Raw genomic sequence first — 14,113 nt, forward strand, 5'->3', positions numbered from 1 at the left:
ACCATGAAGAAAAACACAGTAAAGTGGAAATGTCAACTTAAAAAGACAATCCCCTTTGGAAAAAAAACTGTACATGCAGTGCTGTAGTTTGCTGTTGATGAAAAGCCCTAATGATTGAGGAAACAGTTGTTCTCCCACCATTTGGCTCCACCCTTCAACCAGCCTCGGCCATTAGAAGCCTATGATTGTCAACGTGGTCAGGGACGTGCATTTCTCCTCTGCCTCTTCTTCCTCCTACTCTGTTCTTTCTCTCAACTCCTCTGTGACACAGTCTCACTCCTCTTCCTCTTGTTCTTTCTGGCTAATGATCCTGGCCAAGTCCTTGTCCTTCCATTGTCAGACATTGTAACATTGTTATGTCATTTTACTTGAAGTTTTAAACATAAGGCTGACATTTTGCTGTCATTATTATGACATAATATCTGTCATTAGCATGAATAAGGTGTCATGAAGGCTATCATTAAAGAGTTAGTAAACCCCAAAAACGCTTTTTTTCTGCTGAATACAAATGTATTTGGGTATGAAGTAGTGCTGTTGTTTGATTTAGTAGGGGTGGAAATCACAAGCTTCATCACGATAAGATACAATATTGATATGTTTGGATGATGATACAATGTTTGCCGATATCACAAAGTCTGTCACGATACGATTTCGATTAGATTCGATTCACAAGTCTACGATCGACATGATGTGATATCATATGCCCATCTCACACAATTATTTACATGTATATCAACTCCCAAAAAAAGAACTGAAATATGATTTGACTATTTTATTTCTAAGGTCTTTCAGGTATCAGGCATTAAATAACCATGTGTTAGACTTTGAATTGTGTGAGTGATAAAAAGTATCTAGTAGTTTTATTTAAATTACTACAGTGCAATTCGATTTTAACAAAAACATGGCTTTAAAAACAGTTGATTTCACTGTAACAAACTAACCAGATGGGAAAAAAAGTGTCACTGGCATATTATTATTATTACTATTATTATTATTTTAACTTTGACATGTTAATGATTCCACACTGTTATATAACTAAGCATAAAAACATATTTTAAGGGGCATATGATGAATTTGTGTAAAACAAAAATAACCACATGGTTTATTTGTTTTGATTTGGTTTTAAAACAGAATAACCAAAGAACGAAGGGTACATGGATAATAATGTGACTTATATGGTTTTGATACATTTTTCTTCTTCTTTAATATTAAATGAATATCTCAAGTGGACTTCCAGACACTTGTTATTCAGTAGTCCTGTTTAATTATATGAACAGACGCCGTTTGTTGTGGGGAGTTCGTATAAATCAACCCATTTACAAGCATGGATCGAATACTGAAAATATCAGATCTCAGTTTGCATGTCTGTGCACTCACGTGCTTGCTATACCCCTAGCAAAACATCCTTCTTCAACCCAATTCTTATCGTCTTAAAATCAGCATCACTACTATAGCGCTGCACTTTCATTATTATTTTATTTCCACTTTTACCTCTTTCCTCGTGTGGCTTTTTCTCCTTGACTCCTCGCTTTGCCGAGCAACAATGTAAACAAAGCAGGTTCTGTGCCGCTCTCGGGTTACTTCCACATCTTCTTCGCTGGTGTTTTATAGCGGTTGGCTCCACATTCAGGAAGCGACAGCGGGCATTACTGGTTGGCGGCTGCATAGAACCGTGTAAAAATGTGAGTGGCAGCAGGGGTTGCAAGGCTTTGTTGTCGCGTGCCATTTTCAAGTTCCCCATGCAGGAAATGGTGGCACGGACGTACAGACGTGCTATGTGAATTTCCAAATAAAGGCGTATCTTAAAGATGACGATGTTTAACGATGTTTTCATCGAGCTTCAATGTAATTGGATCGTTAATTAATTCATTGATGTATCAATGCGGATCGATGTAAGGTTACACCACTAGTATTTATTTGTAAAATGTCAGAGTGACTGTCCTCTATAGGTTGAAACCCGGCTATTACAGTTGATTTCTGCTATTGGCTGAGAACAAGATCATGTGACATTTTGGGACCATCTTGCATCACAAACAATCACTGTTAGTCCCGCCCATTTTATAAAAACGAGCACCTGTGGGCTCTAGAATCTGTGGTGAGTAGGTTGGATTGAGAGAAGAGTGAATAGAGATGTATATTGAGTAGTGAGTAGCTAGTTAATAGTTCATTGGAGATTTTATAGAATAAACTGGGTGTGTCTTAACTGCTCCAGGAACCCAAATAATCAAGGCATTCTTCGAATTTCCCTCCTAGTGACAGGTCAGTAGAAAGCAGGGCTTTAGGTACTCTTTAAGTGTTGTTCGTTACCCTAACCCTAACCCTTTGTTACCCAAACCCTACCTAACCCAACCCCACTTGATCCCTACAAAAAATGCCAACTTAGCTTCAAAGGTGTCATTATTTTGTGAACGACACTTAATGACAGCCTTCATGACACCTTATTCATGCTATTAACAGGTAATAACAGCATCATGTCAGCCTTAGGTAGAGTGTTACCGTGTTGTGTTCCAGCTATACACTTGTTTGTTTTTGGTTCGTGAGATCCATCTTTGAGCTATTTCAGAAAACAGGTCAATCATTGGTTGATCTAATGCTTTACACATTTACCTTTGTTAGAGGAAGTCAAGAATCACCTGGGCGCCCAGGTGACATAATGACTTGTTCAACCATTTTGCATGTAAAGACTCAACCACTGAACTAATGCCTGAATGTTGTCCAACAGAGACCCATTTAACACACTTTATACAACCATTAGTTCTGACCAAGTAATTTGATTGGACAACAGACATTCCATGAGTGCTGATATAGATCCACAACAGCACCGGGACTTCTTGGGGATCATATCACTCCACAGCTGATCTAAATGCCATAAATTATCATTACATCTTGGGCTACACACCACAGTAAACTGTTCACACTGCAGGTCTTGATTTTTTTTGGATATCATTCATATTACATGTTAAATGTGTCTTCAATCAGTTTGGTGTAATAACGGAATGCAACTCTGAAGTGACCTACATGCACAGAAGAGGCACGTACAGTGTTTATGGAAGTAAATATGGAGGCGTCTAGTGTAGGACTGTGTGTCGCACTGTGTGTCGCACTGAGATATCTTCTTTCCATCAGAAGTCAGAACTTCTTAACTTTAAGGAGAGTGGAAAAGTAGAGAACCAGGTTTATCACTCTAGCCGTTTGCTGTGATGCTGCTACATCTTTATAAGGGACTGTTAGGATGCAATGATAAAGGAGTCAGATAGAAAGCAACTCGGCCATCCAGTCGCACTGCAAAAAATTGCATACGTATTGGATTTAGGTCCATATATGAAAGTGTCCTCGGATTTGAAAAAATCAGAATTGTGCTGTTAAGAAATGTTTTAACAGATAGGATACAGGTTGCATTTGTCTGCAGTGTGAATGTAGCCTGTGTGCTCTCCACTTGTGGAACTATTTTTGTTTGGCGGAGCCAAATGAATAAATAAACAAAGAAATCTTAATCTCGTGTCACTTATTACGGCAGCAACAGCTTGTAGAATTGTATAAAAGCAATATCACATTCAAGGTCGTGCTGTCGGGCTGAAATCACACCAGTGCTGACATTTTAGCACAACAGCACTCCCCCTCGTGTGACATAAGCAATTGATAATGTAGGAAAAAGCAGAGATTTGTAGATATTCATTTGCAAGCTGTTTGTTGTCGGTAATATAAAGGTAACCAGATATCATTGTGCTGCTTACAGTTGCACATTGTAGATTACATCATGTAAAGCAGTGAGAATAATTTGTTAGGATTTATTCCTGAGGTGATGCTGTTGTGCCTTCTCAGATGAATAATGAATCATTTTTCACACTTACGATACTAACAAAACTAATACATAACATTTTTTCTCTGTTTTATTCAATCCGTTAGTTTCCCTCGGTGAACCACCCCCAAACTCTGGAGCGTCGATACTTGGGCATCATCGGGGGAGGCCTGCTGGACCTTCTGAAGGTAAAGCCACTGCTAAAGGAAAGCTGCACCCTCTGCATCCACACAGTGACCTAAAAACACCGGTTAGCAACCAAAAAAAAAATCGAGTTTTCTCAAAAAACGCATTTGATAATTGCATCATTACTGGAGCATCTTCATGTTGTTCAAAGTCCCTCAGAACGTATTCGGAAATGAGAGCTCCGCGTGAGGAATGTGGGCTGCAGCTTGTGCAGTTGTGTGTTTCTTAGCAGATAATGACTCACTTTTAACACAACGTCATCACCAGCTTTAACAAGGACATGCAGATCTTTCATCAATCCGGCTTACGCCATTTATGTTCCGTACCATTTTAGTGAAGATGCCCTGATGTATTAAATATACTGTGATTCTGTCACCATTCAAAGATATAAGCATAGCTGTCACTTTAAATCTCACATTTAGAAACAAAGGTGTGACATTATTTGACAAACTGTCTCTGAGTCTTGAGAAAAAAAATAATAGAATAACCTTATCATAAATGTACATATGAATCACTCAGAATACACAGTGTCATATTCTTAAAAGAAACATTTTCCTCATTGGCTATCCCTTTAAAATAATTAACAGTAAGTAACTAGTCATAGAACTTTTGTTTTGTCAAACAAAAAGTGAACAAATAGAGAACCAAACATGCAGGTTATTATATGCAAACCCAAAACTTATATATACCACTAAAAATACACTAATGACACATACAATAAAATTATAGTAATTATTCTATGTTCATATTGTCTTTTTAAATAGCAACTTAACCTTAAAGCGCTATCAAGTTTATTCCCTAACGTCCACATACAGTACTGCACATACTTTTCATAGTTGTTTGGACTGATGGATTAATAAAGTTATGTTCACCCTTTAAATCACGTGTCAAACTCAAGGCCCGGGGGCCAAATCCGGCCCGCACGAGAAAGTAAAAATGATTGAAAAAACATGAAACATTTTGAAAAATTTCCAACAAATTCAGTGGGAAATTCAGATATCTCAGCCCCTCCAAATAATAAAAAGAATCAATTTAAATCCACAATATTTGCGTAGCTCAGTTTTCACATCACATGACGGCAGATTTTTTTTTTTATCTCAAATTTTTTCCATAATCTGGCAAATTTTCCATAAATTATTCCATGAAATTTCCACAAATTCCAAAAATCAGGGAAATATTTGTGAAGATCCTGCAGGGACAAATACAGTATATACTTACATACTTTATCATTTGACCACCACTGCACTGTCTCTGTGTTTTAGCATAACTTTTATTCTTGTTTTTAATACAATGCATGTAAAGTGACCTTGGGTGAAATGAAAGGTGCTGGTTTTCAAATAAAATGTATTATTAATATTATTAGGGGGCCAAGCCCGCGGGGCTTAGGACCAACGGTGCTAGGAACCCTATTGTAATTGTTCCGATTATTATTACCTTTTATAGTTCCGTTGGTAAAAGTGGTGCTGCAGAATAAACTGTGCAAGGTAGGGCGGTGCCCTTTGGTGGTTGGGTCCAAAACCCCCAGGGGACCTTGGACGCAAAAATTCACATATATCGGCCAGCAGGTGGCGCTATAACAAAGGTAAATGCGTTTTGGCCATTAACTCCCACACCGTTTGTTGCAAATTTAAAACCTTTATATTCACAGATTCCTTGAATAGCACTGAATCACCTGGGCTAGGCCCCGCCCATTTCCACCCAAACTTTTCTGGAGCAAAATCGCAAAAACTGGAAAACCTACTTTTTCGGACTCTTCCTTGGGGTTTTGTCTAATCAGCGTGAAACTTGGCACGTAGAGTCTTAAGTTGGACTTGATCTAAAGTTAACAAAATTAGTTTGTTCGGGTAAATTATGCGCAAATTATTAACGAGTAAATTTTCTAGCTCGCTATAAAAATGCGAACTGCCGCATATCTCGTTCAAAATAAATACTAACAACACCAAATCTGAGATCTTTAGTTGGCATGTGACTGCGAGGGTATGCACCAAATTTGAATGATGTAGGCCACTAGGGGGCGCTACAAATAACAAATATTTATATCTCTTAATTGGCAAGACCAACTTTTACCAAATTTGGAGGGTATGATCATCGGTCCCTCCTGAGGCGATATCTTGAAGTTATTTGCGATTGGTCAAAGTGGGCGTGGCTTATTACATCATAACATATAAATAAATAAACATTTATTTCTGCTGAATTGTTATGTTGAGGGCAGTGAAATTTACAGGGTAGATATAGAAGACCACACAGACCACCATACCAAAAAGTGCACAACTTGGTGGCGCTATAATTGCAAAAACATTTTGGCCTTTAACTTTAACAATTTAATTCACATCTTTATAAAATATCCACATGTTCCCTACATAGAGTCGCATTTTCTGACATAGGCCACGCCCACTCCCACAGCACATGGCTCTTTGTAAGTCATTACATATCAAAAACCTACTTTTTCAAATTCATCTTTGGGGTTTTGTCCAATTAGCATGAAACTTGGCACGTAGAGTCTTCAGTTGGACTTGATCTAAAGTTCAGCAAAAAAATTTGTTCGGGCAAAATATGCGCAAAATACTAACGACTAAAGTTTTCTAGCTCGCTATAAAAACGCAAACTGTTGCATATCTCAGTCAAAATAATTGCTAACACCACCAATTCTTCGATCCTTGGTGGGCATGTGACTGTGGGGGTATGAGCCAGATTTGAATAAATTAGGCCTCTAGGGGGCACTGCAATTATGAGAAATGTATATCTCCTAAATGGCAAGACCGATTTTTACCAAATTTGGTGGGTATGACCTTGGGTCGCTCCTGGGACCGTGCCTCAAAGTTAATCGCGATAGGTCAAAGTAGGCGTGGCTTATTACTACATAACATATAAATAAACAAACCTTTATTTCAGCTGAAGTAATATGTTGAGGGCTGTGAAATTTACAGGGTAACTATAGAAGAGCACACAGATCACCCATACCAAAAAGTGTACCACTAGGTGGTGCTATAATGGGTGCAAATGCATTTTGGCCTGTAACTTTCACATTTTAAATCACATCTTCCAAAACTTCATATCCACCTGTTCACAGCAAATGGCACGTTGGCCTGTGTCCTGACGCTCGCCCCAAGCCCGTCATCCTTCGTGACGTACTTCCACGGGCTCCGCGAAACCTGGGGGCCGAGTCGCGGGGGAAGGCTTGGCCCCCTTTCATAACTGCTTGCAGTTCTAGTTATTATTATTATTATTATTATTATTGTTAATATTGTTGTTATTATTGTTATTATTTATCATTTATATATCATTTATATGTGAAAGTGCAAACCAGGCCACATTAATGTTGAATTTCCTCTTTTTCTCGCCTAAAATCTGTAGCCCACTTAAGCTCAAACTGATCTGTATTTGGCCCCTGACCTAAAATGACTTTGACACCCCTGCTTTAGATTATAGCCTTCATCGCTCATGTTATGTCTTGCTCAGTGTTCTCCTCTGTTGTTGCTCAGAACCTGCTGCTGCTGAATCCCACCGAGCGCTTTCTCACTGAGCAGAGCCTCAACCACCACACCTTCCAGGCCGTGCGGCAGGTGGAGCATGCAGGCCCTCCCACACCCCAACCTGTTCGCTCTTCCAAGAGAAAACCTCATCATGGGGACAACACCACACCCAGCAGGTCAGCAAGCGCACACATTGACCAATAGAATGACTTCCCTTTGGTTGACGTTTTGACATTTAAAGCTCAGAGGAGTTTTTTCGTCACAAACAAACAATCACTAATGGCGGGATGGATGTTTAGATCTATTTTAACTGTATTAGTTCAACTGATATTCTTTAACAAACACATAGGGGCGGATTCACTAAGGTCTGAAATAAAGGGTAGTAAACCCTTTACGTTCCTAAATCTTTTGGTGGTGCTGCTTGCTCACCTGCTGTGGGGGATTCACTAGCATTCTGGCACTTACAGTATATGTGCGCAGATAGACGTGGTTGAGGCCGCCCTATTTCAATGAACATTTTGCTTTGTTCAATGTGGAGAGGTGAGTGCACTCTCTCCCACTTGACTCTGCATTTTCTTTCAGTGGCTGTTAACATTGACTACTATTTTATTTAAATTATTTTGTTATACTAGAATGGTTAACTGGAGTCTTTTTTTCCATCTCCATTGTGTTTTGTGTCAACATTACAGCAGCTGCTCTCTGTGTGTGTTTCACCGCAAACAGTTCCTGGTGTGATGAATTGCTTGCGCCCAGTGCATTAATTTATTTGCATTTCCTCCTCCCATTTTTTTTGCTCCCCTTGTGAGATCCGCCTACGTTACATATTCATCAGAGGGAAATGCGCTAAATGGTTTGTGGGCGCATTGTGGCGCGCTGAATGCACGCAGTCCTGATTTCTTGGGGTTTGTCCCCCTTATTAGCTGGTGAAATTACATTTGCACACGTTTTAATACCCCTAAATCTGTAGGGCTCTATTCTCCCACATGGGTGCTGTTTTTGGCTGCATGCTATTCTCCCCCTGTACTTAAGTTAGTCACTGCGTGCCTCTATCCCAGTTATGCACTCTGGGTGGAGTGAACCTGAAATCTAGGTGTTCCCATTCAAATCTGACCTTGCGCGCATTCTCCCGTCTGCTTAAGTGCTTTTCTTCTTACGCTCTTCTGAACCTGGAAAAGGTGCAGCGCCCCGATAAGGTGAAACATTATATTTCCCTAGAAATATGGATTTAGTTACAGCCAAATTTGTGTTTTTACACTTCAGTTATTTTTTTTAAAGTAAAGTAAAACATTAAGTTAATTATGTTGATATAAGCACAAAGTACCTGAAACCTAGATTTATAACAACTGTAGTATATGAAAAATTATGCTTAATCTTATGAAGTGCCGATGAGTTGCGCATGCTAAAACAACGAGCAACTTTTTTGCAATATTTAACAACAAACCACATTTAAAAAACATATGTGAATTTTGTTATTTCTGACCAGATTTACAGCAATATTTGTAAAATTTGTGATATTGTCTTTTCTCGTAAAAATTTAATGTCAATGTTAAATCTAAATGTTAACTCTAAATCTAAATGTTAAATGTTGAATATAAATATAAATGCTAAGTCTAAATTTTAAATCCAAATGTAAAATGTTAAATCGAATTGTAAAATATTAAATCTAAATGTTAAATGTAAATCTTAAATGTTATATCTAAATCTAAAAGTAAAATGTTAAATCTAAATCTTAAATGTGAAATCTAAATGTAAAATGTTAGATTACATGGTCAGGCCCCTAAATATATCTCGGACTTGTTGTGCCACTACTCATCAGGGCGATGCCTTCGGTCTTCAGGTCAGGGTCTCCTAAAGACCCCAAAAACTAAATTTAAGACCAGAGGAGACCTGGCGTTCCAGGCTGTAGCTCCCAGACTCTGGAATAACCTGCACCAGTCTCTCAGGGAGCTCAACAGTGTGGACACTTTTAAAAAACTGCTGAAGACTACACTTTACAGAAAAGCTTTTAGTTAACTGGATTTTAATTTTTATTTGTCCTTAAATGTTGCTGTTCTTATGTTTATACACTCTTGTTTTATTATTCTATTGTGTTGCACTTGTACTTTTACCACAACTCTGTACAGCACTTTGTGATTTTATCTGCAAAAAGCGCTTTATAAATAAACTACTTACTTACTTACTTAGATCTAAATGTGAAGTATAAATTTTAAATCCAAATGTTAAATGTTAAATCTAAATGTAAAATGTTAAATTAAATCTAAATCTTAAAGTTAAATGTTTCATTTAAATATACATTTGAAATCTAAATATAAACACTAAAAGTTAAATCTAAATGTTAAATGTAAATCTTAAATGCTAAATCTATCTCTAAATGTTAAAGGCTAAATGTTACTTTTAAATATAAATGTTAAATGTCAAATCTATATCTAAATGTTAAAGGCTAAATGTTAAATCTAATTCTAAATCTAAATGTTAAATCTAAAGTGCTCCGTGGCATTTAGATTTAATATTTATAATTAAATATAACATTTAGATTTAACATATTGATTTAGATTTACATTTACATTTAACATTGACATTGTATTTTTATGAGAAAAAAATCACAAATTTTACAAATATTGCTGTAAATCTGATCAAAAGTAACAAAAACATTTGTGATGTTTTTTCTTGTAAAAATATGTCAATGTTAATTCTAAATGTTAACTCTAAATCTAAATTTTAAATGTTGAATATGAATCTAAATGTTACTGTAAGTCTAAATTTTAAATCCAAATGTAAATTTTAAATCCAAATATAAATTTTAAATCCAAATGTAAATTTTAAATCCAAATGTAAATTTTAAATCCAAATGTAAATTTTAAATCCAAATGTAAATTGTTCAATCTAATTGTAAAATGTTTAATCTAAATCTAAATCTTAAAGCTAAATGTTACATTTAAATATACATTTGAAATCTAAATATAAACACTAAATGTTAAATCTAAATGTTCAATATATATTTTATATGTTAAATCTAAATGTAAAATGTTAAATCTTAATCTTAAAGATAACTGTTACATTTAAATATACATATGAAATATAAATATAAACAGTAAATATTAAATCTAAATGTTAAATGTAAATCTTAAATGTTATTTCTAAATCTAAAAGTAAAATGTTAAATCTAAATCTTAATGGATAAGGCTAAATGTTACATTTAAATATAAATGTTGAATCTAAATGTTAAATCTAATTATAAATCTAAGGTATAATTTTTAAATCCAAATGTGAACTGTTAAATCTAAATGTAAAATGTTAAATCTAAGTGTAAACTGTTCAGTCTAAATCTAAATGTTACATTTAAATATACATTTGAAATCTAAATGTAAACACAAAATGTTAAATGTAAATCTTAAACGTTAAATCCAAATCTTAATGTTAAATGTTAAATCTGCATTTAAATGTTAAAGCTCAATGTTACATGTAAATATATATATTGAATATAAATGTTAAATGTAAATAATAAATGTTCAATTTAATTCTAAATGGTAAATCTAAAGTTAAATGTTAAATCTAAAGCGCTCTTTTGCGTTTCACAAATTTTGCTGTAAATCACATATGTTTTTTAAATATAGATTGTTGCTAAATGTTGCAAAAAGTTGCATTTATTTTAGCATGCGCTACTTTACAATCAACACCCAATATAATCCAAGTTTAAAAAATACATGTTGTTTAATTGATCTTGGTATATTGTGTTTGTCTCTGCTTTGTAAGGAGTCATGGAGGAAAGGGCTCAGGAAGCCACCGCTCCAGCAGCAGGGAATGTTCCAGCTTACCAAGACATGAAGACCTCCATCCAAACAACGACAATTTCCACAACGGCAACATTTCTGCAGTGATTACCCTCAGCCCCACCTTGCATCCCAAGAACTACCAGCCTCAGATCTTCAACCACTCCACATCGTGTGGCATGGACCTTGCCAGCAGCAACCTGCCTCACCTGCTTAGCCCTGCAGAAGCAAAGAACAAGGGTGACTTTGACTTGAACCTGGGCTCTAAAATGTCTGATGGCCCTCGAGCTCAGTACCTGGAATCCAACTTCCGCTCCCAGCAGAATCGCCACTCTTTTGTAGAAGGGAAGAACAACACTCTTCAATCAGGGGACAAACACGGCCGGCACAGCTACATGGAGTTCCACAGCTCCACCCCGTCCTCCAAGTTTGGTTACCTGAATTCATCTAAGAGCTACGGCACACTTAGTGATGCCAAATCAGTGGGTAACCTAAACGACATCCATCTTTACGCAGATGAGCCCACATCGCGCTATTTTCCTTCGAGCTGTCTGGACCTCACAGCACCGAGCAGCCCAGCAGTGCGCAGAATCGAGAGACACGGCACCGGTGGCCGAGGAAGCACGCGCTCAGAGAAGGAGAGCAACACCCTGGACTCGTCCTACAGACGTTCCTCTACACGACATAAGACATCAGAGGAAGCTAAGTCACCAGATTCGTTGGATCCTGGTGAAAGTAGTGTCGAGAGGAGCCACGCCCACTCTCTGTCTGCACCACATGACCCTGCGGCTTACAATCAGGGATACACCAGTCCGTTCTCCTCCCAGCAGCGGCCACACCGCCACTCCATGTACGTACGAAGGGACCACCAGAGGACGCACGGGATGGACGAGGCGCTGTTGGTGGGACAGGGTCTGCCCACCAGAGCTACCAGCCTCCAGCTGTTGTCTCCACAGCTGCAGCACCGCACACTGCCCCGGCACTCTGGAGGCTCCTCCAGAGAAGAAGACATGAGTAGGGTCAGTTATTATTTTAGAGTCTCCATATTCCAAAACATAACCCATGCTTCCATCAGTGCAATGATTTCATTTGATGAAACCTCAAAATACAGCAATATAGTACAAGTGTCAGCTGTCAACAAACTCTAAGCATTCATTTTATTGCCGAACAAACCCCGAGTAGCTATGGGTGCTTAATAAACCCTATTCATCAATTTGATTAAATTCTGAATATTGAAGTTTCGATTAGATTACAAACCGATTTCCAATAATTAACAATGATTGATTCCTTTTCCAATTATTGATCTCCCATTTAACAGCTGCCTAATTATTTGACTTGTCTTTTGAGTAACACCTCACAGCATCTTCAATTATGAATAATATAACTGAAATATCCAAATTAAGATTTGTATTACATTTTGAAAAATGGAAATAATCAACTTTGGAATCATAGTTTTTAACACCCCTAGTTTTAACTGAATCTTGGTTGAAACATTTTGTGAAAATAAAATTGATCTGAGTGACTTAAATCAATCCACACTATTGTTAAAGGTAGGGTAGGCGATTTTCAAAAGCTAGCATGATTTTGAATGTAGCCTCCCTGATGGCTCCGCCTTTACCCCCCTCGCCCCTCCCCTCTGTGCTCCTTCTCACTCACATGCATGCGCACAGCTGCTGTAGAAGAGGAGCTAAGCTCATCGCTTGTATTGTGTAGAAACTTCATCATTCAGCAGTAACTAAACAATAAACTTTACCATCATATATGTTAAACGTGACCAAAAACTCTGTTTTAACACTGTCAGTGGTGACGCGCTTTCAGAGTGAGCTCGTGCATGCGAGGGATCGAGAACGAGCAGGGAGATGTGATTGGTTAAAAAAAAAGCGGTTTGTTTTTTCCATTGGTCGAAGGTATTACAGATTTACAGCTGCTACTGAAGATGGATTTTCTTCGTTCCTCTTTCAAAGCACATAAGATCTTAATTTCTGTCAGGACATAAAGACAATTTCAAGCAAAAACTTAAAAAGTGTATCTGAATAAAATTGCCTACCCTAGCTTTAACGTTATTTATACGTTTCATTTATTGGATTCCTCCTCTTGCATGGCATTTCTTGTAAAACAATGAGATGCATTTAATTGGAAAAAGGGTATTTCTGCAAATTGAAAGAAAATTCCTTTTTTTTATTCCTTAATTTTTATGAAGTCATAAAAGGACTGCATGTTGGTATGAGAGCTTCCGTTAGACAATACTTGATGATTTTTATTTTTAAATCCATATTTTTTGCAGCCAAATGTTTTTGTACAATGGTCAGACTGAGTCAGGTTTGCAACATGTTAAACTTGATTAAGTAAAAAGGTGCATTTTTTAGTGGAGATCCGGGTTGGGGTCAATTTTGATTGTAATTGCTTAATTGATAATTAATTATAATTATTGCATAATTATAATTGTAATTGCAATTTTACAAAATCTGTTGCTGTTATAATATAATAAAATTGATAATTGACTGTAATTGGCATGAAAATTCTATAGAAACGGTCAATTACAGTTTGATTAAACACAAAACTGAGCAACTATGTTACAGTTCTATGGCTTACACGTACATAGTTAACAATTATTAAAATATGTTTCAGATCAAGTTTACCTGTCAGGGTTTTTTAGGATCATTTTATCATTTGGAAACTCCTCCTCCTGACAATCCTGGCTCCTCCTACCCTATAAGAATGGGATTTCCTCCCTCTCAAACTACCTCACAGCTAAAGCAAACACTACAGTTTATTATAGAATAAATATTATACTTTATTATCATATATGTAAAGCTACATACACAAAATGTGTTCACTGCATTTAACCCCTCCCTGAGGAGCAGTCGGTGTCAACCCGGAGCAGT

The 14,113-nt window shown here is 37.0% G+C and overlaps 1 protein-coding gene across 5 annotated transcripts in view; it reads left to right on the forward strand.

Annotated features, from left to right (window-relative positions):
* The window catches only part of LOC114462590 (cyclin-dependent kinase-like 5), a 76,299-nt gene that overhangs the window by 41,489 nt on the left and 20,697 nt on the right, over positions 1 to 14,113 (forward strand). For all 5 annotated transcript variants that reach the window (XR_003673982.1, XM_028445535.1, XM_028445538.1 and 2 more), the window contains 3 exons: positions 3,907 to 3,987; positions 7,468 to 7,634; positions 11,212 to 12,247. Coding sequence is in view for 4 of the 5 variants with exons in the window: in XM_028445535.1 (XP_028301336.1) it covers positions 3,907 to 3,987; positions 7,468 to 7,634; positions 11,212 to 12,247 (1,284 nt within the window). In the remaining variant the exon portion in view is untranslated. The remainder of the gene's footprint in view (positions 1 to 3,906; positions 3,988 to 7,467; positions 7,635 to 11,211; positions 12,248 to 14,113) is intronic.

This window comes from Gouania willdenowi, chromosome 4, assembly GCF_900634775.1.
Source record: "Gouania willdenowi chromosome 4, fGouWil2.1, whole genome shotgun sequence".
NCBI lineage: Eukaryota > Metazoa > Chordata > Actinopteri > Blenniiformes > Gobiesocidae > Gouania > Gouania willdenowi.